We start from the raw sequence: 17769 nt of genomic DNA, 5'->3' as shown, positions 1-17769 counted from the left end.
TATAGGATGCAGGCAAAATGCTGTCCCTAGTACCCCCTGAGCATGTGGAGTGGTCTAGCGCTGTAAGCAGGCACAGAATAGGGCCCTGGCCAGGTTCTGTAGTGTGTGGTATGCACATCCCTAGTGGGTGCAGGGAATTCGATACAGAGGGATCCCACCAGAAACGCTGAGACAGCCTGAGCTCCCCACGTCCAATTGTCGCACAGAACCTTGATTTGGCTCCTCTAGCATTCCAGAGGAGCAAGGCTGCACTTTTACCCGACAAAGAAGCATCGAAGGTTACTCAAATTAGTAGTATCTGTGACTGTCAAGAAAATCCCACTTACCTGTTAATGCAAATTTGGGTGCAAGAAACAGTGACATACTTGAAATAAAATCTTGTTAATTAGATGTAATTACACTTAATCAAATGCAATGTAATGCATTTAATCAAAACTGTTACAGATCAGAGGCCTGCTGGTATTTGGTCCACCTGCTGAGGTAAATCTATAAAGCTTTGTTCCAAGTGTTCAAAAAAAAAAAAATCAGTTTGCAAAGGATGGACTAAAATGCCACACATCTAAGCTTGCAAGCCTTGGAATATGAGAAGAAAACTATAGTGTTGGAAAAGCAAAAGGTTATGCTGTGTGATGTAAGGAAACCTGGCCTCTTAAAGTGGAATATTAGGATGTTTTAGAGAGTTCTGAGAAGCATTAACTAAAGAGCAGGTTTCCTCACTGAGGTTCGATAGAAATATTTGAAAGTTAATCAGCTGGAATTGGTCTGTCGGCCGCAACTGAAGCGAAGTGATGCCCTGGGCAGGCAGGGGCTGGTGGTTACACACCGGTCCCTAGGGATGGAGAATAGACTGATCTGTATTGTAATGACAGACTTGGACAGGCATATTTCATCTACCTAAGACACCTTTTCCACATTGAAGCCAGTTATCTTGAAGCCTTTAGTCAGATCATAAAGTAATCACAGAGCCTGGACTATGTGTTCAGTTCGACTGTCTAGTCTCTTTGAGGATGTGATTTATACTTGCAGTGTTATCTTTGGGACTTCTGAATGTTTTGGGCCAAATGAAACCAAAGATGAACTCGACCTTTGTTTTTGAGGAACAGTTCTCCGAGAAGCATACGAGGATTGTGGAGAGAGGTTCTGAAGAAGGTGGAAGGGGCCGAAGTCACTTCTGGAAATCTTACAACCAAATTCTGTTGGCATGTTATAGTGGTCCAACTCTGCGGCACTATGGCCATGGGGCTGCACTACATTAATATAAGAATAGACTTTGCCCCAAATCTTTTTTTTTTTTTTTTTTGATGCCCCAAGCATGTAGTTTTTATAACCTTAATCTTGAGTTTTGTTCTGCTTTTGCAGTTATCTGCATACAGGTAAAATGGTTCCTCCTTCCCTTTGGGCACATTTGAGCAAGATTGAGCTGACATGTCTGAGCCGGCTGTTCTAAGATGGCTCTCTTCCTGCGCTATGGAGAATCCCGCTCTGTATATAGTAATAATCCAACAGCGATCTTTTTCTCTCTTTTTTGTCCATCATCTTTTTTTCCTTTTCACAAGCCTCCTTCGCTTGAACTGCTGGTGGTTTTTAATGTGGAAGTGTGCTTTTCTGTCTCTTCTTGCACAGCTCAGTTCAGTAAAATGGGACAGCCTGTATTTTACAGCCACTTCTAAAATTGTATCAGGGTTGTAAACAGTGCGATGGCAGTCATTTAAAAATATTGCTCTAAGCACCACATGCCAGCAGCAGTTCATGTTTCATGAAGCCAGGTGAGCTTAATGTACCTGATGCCCTCCTGCAGGCATTTTCAGAATGGGAACTCATCTCCTGAGCTCAGCTGTATGTAAAGCTGTCCAATTGAGCTTATGATTTGAAATGGTTTGCAAACTGTTTGCTTTTACAGGTGCAATGTGGCACTCAGTTTCGGGTGGGGGCGGAGGGGAGGAGTATGTAAAACGATGATCTGGGCCACAGGTTTTTTCCACCTGATTTGGTGTACTGGTTTCAGCCTACTTCCTAGCAGTCTTTTTATTCATATTACTAAACTGTTGCATATTTTAGCATGATAGACACTCTCTGATCAAGACAGAAAAACACAGGGCTAGCAAGAGATCTGCAAATCAAAAGTGAAATACTCTGACAGTGAGCAAAAGCTTCAAAGCAACTGCCTGCATCCCCTCTCTGCTGCCTAGCCAGCGTTCTGAATTAGTTCTCCAGTTCCATTTGCAAAACTCTTTTAAGACCACTAACAAAAGTGCTCCCTTTATCAGAAAGTTCCAAAGGCTCTGCATTTGAAGAACAGCCTTCAAAACATGGCCAATAATAAGAAATCTCCAGAAAAAGAAATGAAAGAAGTCAAAACTGGAGAGGCAATTCTCCAGTCTCGGTCTCTACACGCAATTCCTTCCAGAGTATTTCAATGGGATCATAATACACAGAAGGACGACAGGATGTTACCGAGACAGCAACTGCTGCGTTTACCTGCAAATGGACTTTCCCCTTAATACACGATTCTAAATGTTGAGTTGTCCCCAAATGCTCATAAGCTCAAATGACAAGTGAACTCAATATGCATATAATGATCGTGTTTGTTCCTTTTTAAACAATTGGTTGAACAGAATGTAATCAAAGTTGATTTTTTTCTAGTATCAAAGCTCCTCAGGGAATTAAAGAACAGACTACCTTGAATTAGACAACAATTACAGATGAGATCTTGAGCCTTCCTTTGCTCTCCCAACTCCTCTAGTGAGTTAAAGACTACATCCTGTGATCTCAAGCATCTGCTAGCCAAGAATCGTTTCTTCATGTCAGGGAAAAAGCACATCTACCTACTGAGTGATACTTAATATTTTAAAGAATCTGGAACAATTTAGCAAAGGAGCTCAATGGGATTCTGGAAGTAATGGATCTGGCAGTCTCTGTGAGACTAAAGGGAGCAAAGATAAGTGGAATTTAAACAGAATTGTAGACTCTTATCATGCAAATTTAAAGAATGTGAACTTTCTGCTAAAGCGTGCTGATGATCTGAAATTACATTGGCCCTTGAGAGAGATCTCTTAGGCTGGTGAGAGGTTCATCATGTGCAGAGAAAAGAGAACAAAGCTAACTCAAGGGATTTTGCTGCCCCAGACAGGCTGGTAATTATGCACTTCTCCGAGTCCCAGAAGCATCATGTGACCATGCTACCATGAGCGACCACAAGTTCTGTAACGTGGTATAGCCAAGGGGGCAGGGGTGGGTTGGGATGGGGATTTTTTCAGTAGCAGGGCACACACTGGGGGAAAAAACCATACCCACATTTTTGGGTTTTTTTCCTCCACCATCCATCTTCCTTCCCCCACGTTCTCAGCACCTACGTTGATTAGATGCCAGGACAGACAACTATTTTGGTGAAATTCCTGTTTGTGTTTTTAATTTTTATCATCATCTCTTTTTCTCTTTTCAAAAGAAGTGTTGCTAGTGCATACAGCACTCTTGTTGTCATGCTTACAAGCTGTTTCTGAGCTATCCCCTGCACAAACATGCTGCCAGCGTGAAGGGGAGTGAGAGGACTGTGATGGGATGTGAGCAGAGGGATCTGCAGTGTGACCTTCTGCTGATTTTTCTGTTTTGAGACCACAAGGTGAGAGACCAGAAGAAAATACCATGTGTCTGGCTTCAACTTGGGCAGCCTATGTCCTAGGCTTTTAAAAACCAGGAGATTAGAGACCACACAGGGGAAGGTATAGACCTTGTTCTGACCACAGTAGCTGTTAGGGCCAAAAGTTAAAACAAAGCAGAAGAGGCAACTCTTTATGAACAAAACACTGGCAAAAGCTAAAAATCAAAGACAAAAACAGGGTGCCTCAGAGTGCCACACTATTTGGAGGATTAAAAAGTGATAGGTCTGTTTCAGTTAATGCTTAACGCACTGGATTAACGTTGCAGTTCCCAGAAGGTCAATCATGAAATGACCCACATGGTGATAAACACAATGAACACAATTATTGAACCTAGCATTTAAATCTGGTTTTGGGTTTCAAGGTAGAGATTAGTATGCTGTGCTATCTTGTCATTTAAAAAAGAAAAACTGTCCTGCTTTTCTGTCTTTCAAATCAAGGAAGAAAATGATTTTCTTTAATATTGCACTACTTCATTGTACTAAAGAGAGAGCATTCAGCTGGAGACTACATGTCTTGCACCTTCAAAAAAAGGTATCTGCACTATTTCAATGGTAGAAAAAGGGCTTCAGAAGACTAATAGGTAGAGGGACTTTTCTTTTTATTCTTCTTGCTTGCTGGGAAATTCAAGCTCCTAGCTCAAAATCCTTAACATGTGACTTCTGAGTTATGCAAATAATAAAAAAATTTATTGGAACGATCATTTTTGACCTATCCCATGGAAAGCTGGGAATAGTTAGCAGAAATGTTTATACCTATATTTATTAGGTTCATATAGTTTAAGCTGACAAGACAAAGCAATGAGAAACAAGGTCACCAAACCTTTATTAGGCAACCAGAGGCCCAGTCACCGGTGTCTTTGTCTAAGAGACAAATCTGTAATCTTTTTCTCTCAGTACAAATGGGTGGAGCGGTCTAGAGCTGAAAGATTATCAATCCCATTCCAGCCATAGTTGAGCTAGGAGTCGCATGATGCCTTTTATACTTTAGGAGTGATTTTCTAGAGTAGACATCTGCAAAGGTCTCCTTGTAATGGAAACTCTGGGATTTTTCCTTGTATAGACCTTGAATGCAGGTAAAGGACTTTAACGCTACCGACCTGAAGGATCCTTCCTCACTCCCTTGTCCATAAGGTGTGCAAAGACTGCATGAGTATGCACAGGGAAGGGGCTGTGCTAGGTGGCTGCATACAACAAGGGGACAGCACACACTGCATCCTAGATTGCTGTACATTTTCCTAAAGAAATCCTGGCTAAATCAGCAGGACTGCTTCCAGGGAATTTTCCCCACAGAACTGCCCCTCTGCCAGCCGTGGTTTTTGCCACAGTATAGCTCTCAGATTGTGTACTGTAATCACAAAACGGGTTAAACCTGTTTAATAAAAGAGGCCTCTTGTGCTTTATGAAAGTGTAATGACTTTGACCTCTTTAAGCATGAACCGCTTGCCTTTAAAATAGCCGAAAGAGTAATAAAAATGTGACAAATCCATTTACATAACTGTTCCAGTACTAATGCATAAGATTGACAAAAAAGGAAGAATCTTCTTTCTATTAAAATAATTTCCTTTTTTTTCCTGCTGCTTTACCCTGTGTGCTGTTACTGCCTGTGACAGCCATCCGTTCTCACCACTGTTGCCCAGCATGTCACAGAAGATTGTGGCCACTTAACAGCCAGAGGGCTGGTATACCTGACATTTTATTTATACCAGCCTTTCTTCTAAAGCGCTTTCCAGCTACGTATTCCCTACGGACATTGCTAGCTTTGACCAGTGTGTCAGACAGGCCTGCTCAGAGTACATCCAGGGAATATGGTATATGAATGTTAGCAGACAGCCTGTGTGAACACTGCCACAATTGCTATTACTGCCAACTGCACCAGTGGGAAACATCTCAGAAAAAAGGCAAGAATAAAGAAGGCTAAAATGTCATATAGTGTCGGCCTGAGTGTGCGTCCCATGAATCAGCAGACAGACCGAATACCTCTGAGCCTTGGATCCTGCTAGAAATGTGATCAAGGCTTCTCTCTGCACCTCATTTTGAGAAAGGACACTTCTATTTACCAATATGTTTGATAGCTCTGCAATAGAAAAAATGCCATCAATTGTAATTTTACAGCAATTTGTTTCCATAACATACTTGCAGTATCTGAATAAGCACAGAAGTTTATCAGAGAGAGTCAAAAGGCTGAAAAATGAAGGAAAATCAGTGAGATACAGTAATCTAGTATTTCTTTATGACTATTTTCTGTCCAAACAAATGTGAGGTTTATTTTATAAACAGCACCATTTGCCAAGCAATGTTCTGTTGCTGTACTTCCCGAGGCAGCCTATGAAGTGATGTTAAAGCATATAAAGCAACACAGATGCAGATTTTGTGAAACGGCTGGAAGATGCACATCAGGTTTTTAAACAAAAATGCTAAATGAGTGCAGTTGCTGAAAAGGAGCCTTTGCTTTTTTATTATGTATTTAAAAACCTGAAAATCAATATTTTGAAATGCAGTTTGTACAAAAACAGTGCACATCTGCTGAAGGCAGAGGTCTCCATCGTGTTTTCAAACATGCCATTTTTCAGTACTGCACTTGCTAAACAACTCCATACACTTGGGACTTACTTCTTAATATCCAGGATGATCATTTCAAAACTAAGCATTAAGACTCACTGTAAATGCTCAATTGCCATTGTAAACAATTTAAATTTCATATGCGTGGCTGACCTTTGATAGGCTTTTAAAAAAAATCTACTTTTAAAGGCTAGGAATGAAATATGATACTGGTACCTTTCCTTTACAAGTGCTTGAAAAGGAGAAAAATATTGGTCACACCTGGATAAACCGTTCCACCTCATAGTATTTTTAGAGGATTTGATTTTTTGGGTTTGCAGTGTTAATTTTGAAAGACTCAAAATATTTGGATTGCTAACCAGGGAATGCCAGTAACCCCACTAGAGTCCCTTAAGTTGTGACCATGCAGATGTGAAAACTTATTATACTATATTTCCAAAGGGGACACTCCTAACTTGGCAGTAACAAAATGTAAAAAGAACTATGTACAAAAGTAAAATAATTCAGTATTGGGTTAATTCATTTAAAAAGCAAGATACCAACCCTCTTTTTTTCAAAAAGCATCAAGACTACACAGAAAGCAGACAACTGAAACTTTGGTTCTTGTTCTTCAGTACCACACCTGCTTTTCCATACATTAAATTGCCATGTTTTCTTTTTTCCGGTGTAAGTTTTTGTAGTCTCCACCAGCATAAGTGGACAAAGTATAAACAGAATTTGCAGGCATATATTTGGCATGGATTTCACTTCCTAATAATACATCCTTCCAATAATTACATATGACAGACAGGACAAATAAATTAAGCCACAAACACAACTGAATTGATAAGAAAACCATTTACGTAAGCTTTTGTGAAAAATACATGTGCCTACATTAAAAGTTATACCAATGAATTCATCCTGAAAGTTTCCCAAAAGGTTATTACTTTTGAACCAAATTACTGTCTGCATTGGAAAAGAATATATAGGTTTCAGGTGTCCCAAGTTGTGAAAAAGGCTATTCAATTTTTGCAGAAGTCCAACATGAATTCCAAATTGTTAGCAGTTAGAAAAGTAAAATGTGAATACAGTTTTTATCCTTTACATTTGTCCACAAGGATCAGAACTGTGTGCCCTGTTAATTTAATTAAGACAAGATAGCCATTCTATTGCTGAAAGGTTGGGTACAGGTAGAGTTCTTTAAGAAATAATATATTTTCTTTCATAGAAAAAGAATATTAACCTTTAGGAGACATGTTACAAATGCTGTCTGTAAAAGAGAATACATTCTTGTCCTTACTTGTAGACATGAGTGAGTGCATAGATTGGGTCCTGCAGTCCAGTGAATCACGCATTTGAGTCTCGGATTCCTCCTCAAAGGGGGGTGTTGCACTTTTCTTAATATTTATGCACTTGCATTTACACAAGCATACCAATGAGTTAAGGCACACTGTTCGTATAACATTTAGAAACATGCTAACTGTCCAAAGCCTGTTTATTCCTTGTTGTTAGGATGATACCTTTTGGCCAAGTTTGACTGCAGTGCTAATGAAATGTGCCCTGCATTTTTAAAAGAAATTTAAAATGTGCCACTCGTATTTCCTTATTTTTGATCTACTCTTTTTTCCTCTGTGCATTGCTTTCCTTTGCCCCCATAACAAACCCATTTTAGAAAGGCAGGAAGCATTCGTCATTACCTGAATTAGATTGCTAACAATTCCACCTAAAATGAAGAGAGTGTTGTCTAGCAGGATGATGCCCTGTTTTATTTGGACACTAAATTTAATGTAATAGATACGGACAGAAACTCTCCTAGACTACAAATATTTCAGCCACACACAGCCCCTTCAAAATTACCACTTAGTACTACCACAAATTCACTCTGAAGAGCAGAAATTGTGCTCTGGCCAATAGAAAAGTCACCATAATAGAAATAAAATATAATGTAGCCACAGACTACATCTTAGTCCCACTGTACAAATGGAATGGGGCTAATGACAGCCCCAGATGAGGTTTCAATTGTTCTGCTAATTGCTTAATTATTAGAGATGGACCTACATCAAAATCTTAGGCATGTCAGATTAGGGCACAGTGGCTTAGGCCCATTTCTGCAGAGGCTCAGAAAAGATCCTCTGTTATCTATGACTTCAGAAGCAAACCATTTGTGCCTTTTCCCTGCAGACTTCTTTGTCTTTTGCTATTATAGGAATGTTATTTTTTTTGTCCTTAATAGTGTGAATATACAAATCTTCCACCTTCAGCATAACAAAGAAAGAGTTCTAGAGACTGTTTCTACCTATGTTTTGTTCAGCCTGCCAGAGGCTTAAAAAAAGTGACATTTCCTTGTTTTGGTTTCATTCGGGAAAAAAAATTCTGATATTGAGCAGTGGCCTTTTTCTTTGGACAGTATGCGTGGAATGTACTTACTTTCCTTTTATTTATACACATTCTTTTGCTGACTGCCTGCATACAGAAAAGGAACATCAGTTCTTTGAAATTTCAGAAACGCATCAAAAAACCTCTGAAAGCTAATCTGGCAGTTCACTTTCCCTTACTCTTTTAAAAAAAAAAATCAATGCTACTAGTTATTATCATTATGTGCTACTGTTGTTCTCAAACCTGCTCCTTGCTGACAGCATTTCTACGCATGCACTTTCAAAAACAACTGTGTCTGCTGCTACCTGTATTTCAGAAGGCAGAAGATTTGCCGTCTTTCCTGACAGATACATATTACGCAGGCTGGTTGTTAGCCTTGTAGAAAAAAGCTGGCCCTTTGCAAAGGTGATTTGTGCAGATTGATTCCTGATAAACTGCAGTTTTTTTCCCGTGAAAAAATTAAGTAAATAATGTCCAAAGTTAAAAATATGTCCCATGACTTGGAAGCAACAGTAATCTAAGGATGACCTTGTAATTGATGTGAACACTATACTATACACACAGTTCTGGATTTCATTGTTTAAACAGAATATGTGCATATCCAGAATTTTCAGATATTCCCTCTGAAAGCAGTATCTCATTTGAAAATACCAGTTGCAGAAAGAATTTTACAAATATAAAGTTCCTAACTGAAATACTACAAAAAAGCTGTGCCTTCAGATTTAAGGCTTTCAGACACATGGCACAGCCACCACCTTTTTAGCGCCACTGGCGCCGATATCTGTGACAGGGATAGCAGATTGAGACTACAGTGTGAAGTAGAAAACCTTTGAGAAATGTCACTAGCAGTTAATGACTGTAAAATAGAGGAGCCACAGTCCCATAAATCTATAATATGGGCTTTTCTATTTACACAAATCCTACATGACACTATTAATGTGACTGGATACATAGTGCTTGGCAAAATCATCTACGGCTTTAACGTAGGCTTAAGACATTTTCCAAGATGGCACATTACATATATATAAAACACAGTTAATTTTAAAAAGTAACCCAGAAGAATATTGCAAGTAATGTGGTATAAACGCAAAGTGTTTATGAGGGAAAAATATTACTTTGCTGGAAAATAAAGTCCTGTAAGTCGAGTTTGGCACTAACTTAATCACTATGTCACTTTCTTTTTGATTGCAGACAGCTCTTTCTGAATCTCACTGAATTTTGGTCGGTTTTCGGGTTTGTAGTCCCAGCATCTCTGCATTATTTTATATATTTCCTCTGGGCACTTCTGAGGTGTTGACATTCGATATCCTGACACACAAAGATAAAAGGGAAAAAAACGGTACTGCAAAAGTAGTACAAATTGAACAAATAAAAAAAAAGAAATACAAGGATCGGTAATTTAAAATGAGGAAGGTGAGTTCCCTAAGGTCACTACATACAGAATTTACATACTGTCTATGAATAAACTGGACACATTATGGAGATATTTCACACTACGTTTAGTTTCTTGGCTGACAAACTAAACTGCAGATACCAACAGTGGCTGAATTTCTGTTGTAGGCCTCGCACCACCTACATACAGCTGTAATCTATTTGAAGCTTTGCTCCCCCATTTCCTAGGAAAATGACTGCTGGCTCCTCTTTGTTTGAGTTTCTATTTTGGGAACTCATTAATAAATTAAACTTATCATAAAAAATATGAATTTCCCTGCTGCCCTTTTCTGATGCTTTTAATTTTTTTCCTACCCTTACATCTCTTACTGTCATTTTTCTCCTTTATTTCCTTTGACATTCCTCATTTATTCTTTTTTATTTTGAAGAGAGAAATACCCTTTCAACTGCCTCTTATTTTGCTGTAGTCTCTCTCTTACATCTTTACTCTCGGCCCTTTCCCGTTTCTACTATTTGCCATCTTCCACTATATTTTCACTATGTTCACTCATTAGTCAAAGACTGACTGTAGTCTAAGGCATGAACAATATAAGCTATGTGCTGTAGCTCATGGAGAAAGGACAGCTCTTTAACTGCTGATGCTTGTCCTCACTAATGTACAGTTTTTCAGGATGAGCAGCAGGATGAGCTGCATGGCAAGCTAATATGAGAGTCTACATAGCAGGTCCAACCCTGTACATCCAGGCATTGCTACCAATTTATTTGTTTTCTTGTTTTAAAACAGAACATAGCTATGCTGGTACAGCAAGTCAGGGGAATTTGAGGTTTATTTTCCTGTTACTTTATTGTAAATATGTTGCAGACTGTAGATTAAAACTAGGTGTATAGCTTCTACTCCAATACTTACTCAAAAGTTATTATATATACTCAAATATAAGATGAGCCCCAGCCCCGCCATGAGTATGGGTAAAAAAGCCTCCCATCTTATATTCAAGCGTGAAACAGAGCGGGGAGGTGGCAGTGGTGGCGGTGGCTATTGCTGCTGTGGCTCTGCCTCTGCCCATGATCCCAGGTCAGAGTCAGATGCACAGCAGCGCCCCCCACCCCCCGGCTTTATTGTCAGGCCCAGCTTGGCTCTGGCTTGGGCTGTGGTCTCTCCCAGGCAGGAGCACATGGAAACTCCTTCTTCTGCCTGGCTAGTAAGAAGCACTGAGACTGTTGCTTGGCTGGGCAAGGGCTGTGCTCTGGGACGGAGCAGCCCGAGCAGTGTCTGATGATCACAAGGGGGTGGGAGGGAAGAGGTAGAGACTGGAGGGAGTGGAAGGAGGGGCAGAGGCTGTGGGGAGCTGGGGTTGTGGGGTGCAGGTGGCAGGGGGGAAGAACACTGCAGGGGGAAGAAATAGGTGGGGCAGAGGGCAAGGGGGCTGCCCGACTCCTCCCCTGGCACTACTTTCCTTGCTGTAGCAGTGTGCACATATCTGTGTATGTTGGGGGGGAGAGAGATTCAAGACCACCCTCCAATACTTAGATTCTATACCTGGAAAATTATAACAAATTTATAAGTTTTTCATATATAGAATCTAATTATGTGGGGTGGGCACATCCTATATTCAGGTAAATATGGTAATCTCTTTTTGAATCTGGCAATCCTGTGTTTCAGAGCTTTTGCTGCAGGGTCAGGAAGGAATGATTTTCCATCATGAACGTTACTCAACAGTTAAGACAGGGAGCGTGAGGGGTTGACCGAGGATATTCGCTTGCCTGTATTCAAAAAACTCACTGGCTAGACAGTCTTGCTTTTTGACCAGGGTCACAAATCACCAGAATTGTTCTTCTAGGTCAGATTTGCATGGAACGGGCAAGAGAGGCAGAGCAGTTACTTTCCACTGTAGCATAAGGCCCAGTTCTCTCCCTGGGATCTTCTAGGCATCAACGGTTTCTCTGTCCCCATAGTGGCAATGGATTAGCAGTGTCTTCATCTCCTCTGCTCTTACCTACAGCATGTACAGGGTTTTCTTGGTTTTGGGGGGTATTGTGCCTTATAGCTGTGTGTGAAGTTTAAAGCAGTCATGTTGGGGAATCCTTGGGTAGATTTTGCCTGTGAACACAAGGGACTGGACTCAAGAGACCCTTCCAGTCTTATGTCCCTATAATCAAAGGGGCTTAAGAAATAGTTTCAGTAAGGCCCTATCCAGCCCAAAGCTGTTTCCCCAGTTGACAGCCCTTCAAGACTGAGAGCTGTTCCTTGTCTGGAACGGCACCTCTCCCCTTATGAGTAATCACAGATACTTCTGTGGTCACAAGTGTACTTTTCCCAGCTTGTAACAGCTTTGTTCATGCAATGCAAACTTTTATGGGAGTTAAAAACCTAAAGCAGGCTCCCAGTGGTGGAGCTATAAATAGGGATAGTCAGCTAGAGACCAGATCTTCCCCCTCACTACTTCCAAAATAAAACCCTGTATCTGGTGGGATGAAGGAAACACCCCTGGTACAGAGCAGTGACCCCCTTTAAAAAAAAGCCCATGAACAGGGTTGTTGAACAGCCAAGAATATTATACTGCCACAGATAACATCTATATCTTTTCTGCTGGGCCTGTTGTCAGTCACTTCCATATTTCTGGGTATGAACATGGATGAATCTCAAGACTTAGCAGTTATACCTGACAGGAAGAAGGACTTTTTTTTTTTTTTTTATAAGTTCTCCTCTGCTTAAGCAGTTTTGTGACACTGATATGCAGCAGTGATATTTTTGGTTGTGGCTGTGGATCTTTTTCACTCAATCAGGTCTTCAGTCAGCAATCAACTCATATTCTAGGTCAAGTGATAGTTTTAAAAACTTGGAACCATATAAAGTCTCTGTTTACGAAAATAACGCCCAATTATGTCAATATAGGTCGCATGGTAAAGTGCAATGTGGTGGAGAACAATGTTTTAACGATGTTACTGGGAAAGAGGAACTCAGGGACCAAATAGTCTAGAAAGAAGTGTTTATGTTTGTAATAAGAGGCTTATAATCACTTTATAAAATAAAAATCTAAGGACTGACTATTTGGCCTAATTTGACTGGAGCGTCTCTGGACTTTTTTTTAAATAAAATTTTGGTCAAATGCAAAAGTGTTACTAAAAGAAGATGTGGACAACAGGAGTCTCAACATTTTGGGACATTAACCTTGAAATGAACACCAGCTTTCTTGATAAGAGTGTGTTCAACTAACCCTTTATGTGTTCCTCTCATTCTCATCATTTTCTTGATGCTCTGATACTTGGAGCCCCTCCCTGACCAAATCAAGCAGGCCTTTACCTTCTCTTCCTCGTACTACTCAATTCACCTTTTTCCAAGAAGCCCATAAGCCCCAGTTCTCACAGGAGGTTCCTAATAAATTAGATGGCTAAACATCCAATAATGAAAACAAAATCAGACAACACTATTTTGGAACTAACATGACATTTGCTAATGTTACTTAATCAGTCTGTCACTACTTCCCATTCCCCATTCGGATGTTGTCTATTTGGATTAGAGACATGGTCTTCCTACAGATCTATAAAGTACCCAGCATAAGATGGCATCCTATAAATAACAGCTACAACAATTACCTTTCTCCACTTGTTCTCGCGCTTGCTGATTAGTCATTCCAGGGTATGGACACACTCCTAGACTGAAGGTCTCCCACAGAAGGATCCCAAAGCTCCACACATCACTCTCAGAAGTGTATCTCCCTAAAGGAAGGAAAAAATGGCTAACATAAAGAGATTGTACATTTCTTGCATGGCTAATATTACCCATTTTGTGAGATTAAGTGTAATAAGTGAACTGTAGCTTTTAATGAACATGTTCTCAGATTTCAAGTGATTAGCAGCCAATTAATTGAAGACCAAATATTTAGAAACAATATACAAGTTCTAGGATTTGATGGACAGCTCTGTTATTAGATATACAGATTTATGCAGGGCACAAAGCTAAGAAAATGCAAATGACTGGTTTCCTGCTATTTTGTTTTCCCAATGAATCAAGATCTCCTTTTCCCTAATGTCCAGTAACCTTTGAAAGGAAAGAAGGGAAAAGATTAAACTTTCAGTGTCTCTGAACTCTGCGAATACTTTGGTTTCTTAACCAACTAACCTTTTTCAATTCCCAGTGGAACATGACAATCAGTAATTTAACGAGCAATTAAATGGAAGGCAGCACATAAATAAATACATAAAATAAAATTAGCGTTCAGAAAGAAGTTAAAATTGGCATAGCTGTTATTAAGATCTTCTAAATGTGACAAAGCATGCTGCCAGGCCAAAGTTTTTTTTAATGAATCAGCACTGTACACTAAATAGCTCTTGGAATATGGTTTTTGTAGTGTCTGAGAGTGGTTTTTTACTGTGACAAAAGCCACCAATCCACACATGCCTTATTTTGGACAGTGGGTACTTTATCACTGAGAAAAATGAAAGCAACCTCTCTTATCACCCTTGAAATTTGAAATTTAAAGATCCATTAAACCATATCAAGTATAGAGAAGCAGTTTTCCCCACAGTTGCCTGTTTATAAAAGAAAAAGGCCAACATTTTCAAAAGTGCTTGTGACCATCCCTCCCGAAGTAACCTAAAATAAGGGACCTATTTGTCAAACCTGGTAAAAAAACATCCTATGAAAATAGGGCATTTTCCCAGTGTTTGAACTACATTAAACTGAATTTAAACACTCCAAAATCACTAATCATTTTTGAAAATTTTGGCCTACAATTTTTACTTGTGAAACCTAAATTGTGCTTTAAATACAATAGTAGTTTTGTTCCTGAAGCCCTGGGTTAAAGAAAGGCTCTGTGTTAGACTTCTGATGCTCTGTGGAGAAAGAGACAGCTCTTGGGAGCTCAGAGACAGTGTCATCACAGTGGTCAAAGGCTGTAAATGCCTCTATTTTCCCTGTGTGGATTCCCATCTAAAAAGCAAACTTGAGCAAGGAAGTGAATACAGAAATATGACAATTATGACATCATAAAACAAACAAACTATTTGCAAGAGTCTCTTAAAAATGCACATATGGATCTAGTACTAAGAGCACTACTACACAATAAAATGCTTGGGGTCTTGGGCCACAGGAAAATCTGCATATGCTTGTGCACTGGTAATCAGTTCTTGACATTTTAACACACCATTTCTTTTTTTTGTGTGCATCTTGCTCCACACTCCCGCTCTGCCCCATTTTCAGGACTGCTGTGTCTTGCCGATGCATACAGATTATTATTTTAAACCTAGGATATGTTTTTCTTTTTACAGCTCAAATGAAGTACATGTAAATGATAGTGACAGTTGGGGCTATGTTAACTGTTCTGACGTCAGGAAGTTTGGTTTGCACTTAAACTAAATATCATTTCCAGCTGTGTTAAATTAGCTTGCCTGCCTAGTAGGCAGTAATTATGGACATTCACTGTGCTGCTGGTGGTAAGATTAGTTTTCTTGTCTGTATATCAACTCTCTTCAGAGTCTGGCATCCAGTAATTTAACACTTTTCATTAAAGTCATTCAGTGGATACAAGTTACAAGTAATTAGTTTCTTAAGAAAGTACAAGTTTAGAAGAGTCAATTACTTTCTCAGTATGATGATATCTGGGCAGAGAAAGGGCATGCTGTTTATATATATGATTATTTATTAGCTGTATAAAGAAGTGAAAAGAATTATAGTGGATGATCACATTAAACAAATGTATATGGTATGGGTTTTTTTTAAGAGTGTAAAATGAACAAACTTTGGCCTGTGTGTATAATTTTATTGGATGTTTTTCAGAGTATTGAACACTGATTTTAGTTAGACAACCCCAGATGAAAACAATGGGGCGAAAATCCTAGTCCTATTGAAGTTAGTGACAACAACTCCAGCTAAGTTCAGTAGTAATCGGGTTTAACTCTAGGAACCTCCTGACTAGTCTCAGAATATACAATTTTGAAGCTATTTACAAAACCTTAAGTTTTTCTCCATTTCTATAATAACTTTACATGGTACATTATTGCTGCCCCTCTTCCCACAGTAAAAATGTGATAAACATTTTGACTGACACACAAAGATGTGGATCCTTGTTAATTCTTGCTCCATTTTCTCTTCCTGATGCCTAAAAAAACCCTGCATATAGTTGCAGTCATTTTAACAAATCTTGTATGCAATTTTCAACTAAACAGCAAGCTGTGCACCTTTGTATCACACGTCTGAACAATGCTGAAAGGAGTGAGAACATCTTTGATAGTTTTGTAATGTTGGATACCTGGCTGATAAGCAACTTTTGTGACTTTAACAAAAGTCTGAAAAGCCAAATATGTCTGAAAACAATCCAAATTACATTTTTAAAATATAAATATTGTTAAGTAAGACTATAATTCACTTCAAACTAATTAGGAATGTATTTACTTACTGTCTTCCAAATACTAATCTGCTAAGTGGAATAAAGCTGTGTGTTCCACTCTACTGAAAGGCAGGGAGAGTACCAAATGCAAGCAGAAGAGCAACAAAATAATGGAAGTCTCCCATTCATCCTAACACTGAAGAAGCATGTACACAGTTCAGAAATACGGTATTACTGGGATAAGCCTGTAATTTCTTTGCAAGATCCCATGCCTTAAACTAATGGATTTTTTGGACTAATGTTAATGCTGTTAAAAAGCTATGCTAGTACATGGGCACAAATGGCCTGATAATCAGAGGTGTTGAGCTTGCAATTTCCACTGTATTCACTAAAAATTATTCATGCATCTGTAAATCAGTTCATATTTCATTCATTTCATATTTCACTGAATATACAAAGACTTGTCAGTCATTTCCTTTCTGTATCTCAGCAGTGTTTCACCATAAAATGAGATTAATTGAGAAACCAAGCTTAGTCCCAGTAACGATATGACATTTGTTCTTGTCCAAAATCTATTTATTAGTTGGTAGCAAGTTGTATCCCTATTCTCTACTCTTTATGTACCTGACAAGCTGCCAGGTCTCTCCTTTTTTGCAGCCAGTATAGTAATGATTTTATGTTTTACTGCCTACTGAATAAATGTAAATACTTCTTGAAATTAAAACAAACAGAAAGACCTACATTTCCACACTGAATAAATGCACAAAAAGGTAACAGTTCTGCAACCTGAGCAGTAGCAACAAGAAAGCATCTCTCAGTACATACAATAACCAAGGGCAGATACCCTTTAAACAGCATGTTAATGATTTTCCAGAGGGAAAACTCCTATTCTCATGATGCTAAGTTCAGTGCTGTGCAAGAGGTAGTGCAAGGCCTGCTTATACCTTACTTGGACCCTATTTTGTGGGTTGTGGCATTCAAGCATGATGAACAGGTCATAAGATGGCTCTTTAGAAATGGGTGAATTTTACTTGTAGGAGCCATACTGTGAATCAAAGAATTATGGCTCGCAATACAGTTTATTAATCAAAAACAGTGTATAAATGGCCCGGGATCCAGATTTTCCATTTGCTGCAGAAAAAACTCAGTAAAACCCAGATTTTTTTTTCATTTTAAGGAGAAAAATCTGGATTTTCTCATTTAGAGGAGAAAAACAGGAAATGGTGGATTTCCCCTTCCAGACTGACAGAGTTTCAGTCTGCAAGGGGCAGGGGGGAGTGGGAGAAGGGCGACTAGGCAGGGGTGCCATGGGCATGTGCACACATACACATGGCCACGAGGCAGCCTGGAGAGTAGCTCCCAGCAGGTAAGTCTGGTGGTGTGGGAGGGGGAATTGAGCCCCCCATAGTGTAGTGAGAGATGGAGTTGGGGAGGGCTGGGGGTGTTGCCCAGCCAAGGCGGTGCATGGGTCTTGAGGCC

At 39.4% G+C, this 17769-nt stretch overlaps 1 protein-coding gene and 1 long non-coding RNA gene across 3 annotated transcripts in view; one reads left to right on the top strand and one right to left on the bottom strand.

Moving 5' to 3' along the window:
• LOC149868300 (uncharacterized) overlaps nucleotides 1-17769 on the top strand; it is a 148633-nt gene that overhangs the window by 88649 nt on the left and 42215 nt on the right. The gene's annotated exons all lie outside the window — the stretch shown is intronic.
• FER (FER tyrosine kinase) overlaps nucleotides 7040-17769 on the bottom strand; it is a 373188-nt gene continuing 362458 nt past the window's right edge. For both annotated transcript variants that reach the window (XM_090038358.1, XM_090038357.1), the window contains 2 exons: nucleotides 13559-13681; nucleotides 7040-9880 (listed from right to left, as the gene is read on the bottom strand). In XM_090038358.1, the coding sequence (XP_089894484.1) occupies nucleotides 9738-9880; nucleotides 13559-13681 (266 nt within the window). In that variant the 3' untranslated portion in view covers nucleotides 7040-9737. The remainder of the gene's footprint in view (nucleotides 9881-13558; nucleotides 13682-17769) is intronic.

This window comes from Crocodylus siamensis, chromosome 3 (genome assembly GCF_052110815.1).
Source record: "Crocodylus siamensis isolate JL-2025a chromosome 3, ASM5211081v1, whole genome shotgun sequence".
Taxonomy (NCBI): domain Eukaryota; kingdom Metazoa; phylum Chordata; order Crocodylia; family Crocodylidae; genus Crocodylus; species Crocodylus siamensis.
Note: the sequence above shows the minus strand (reverse complement) of the source record. Positions and strands in the feature narration are given on the sequence as shown.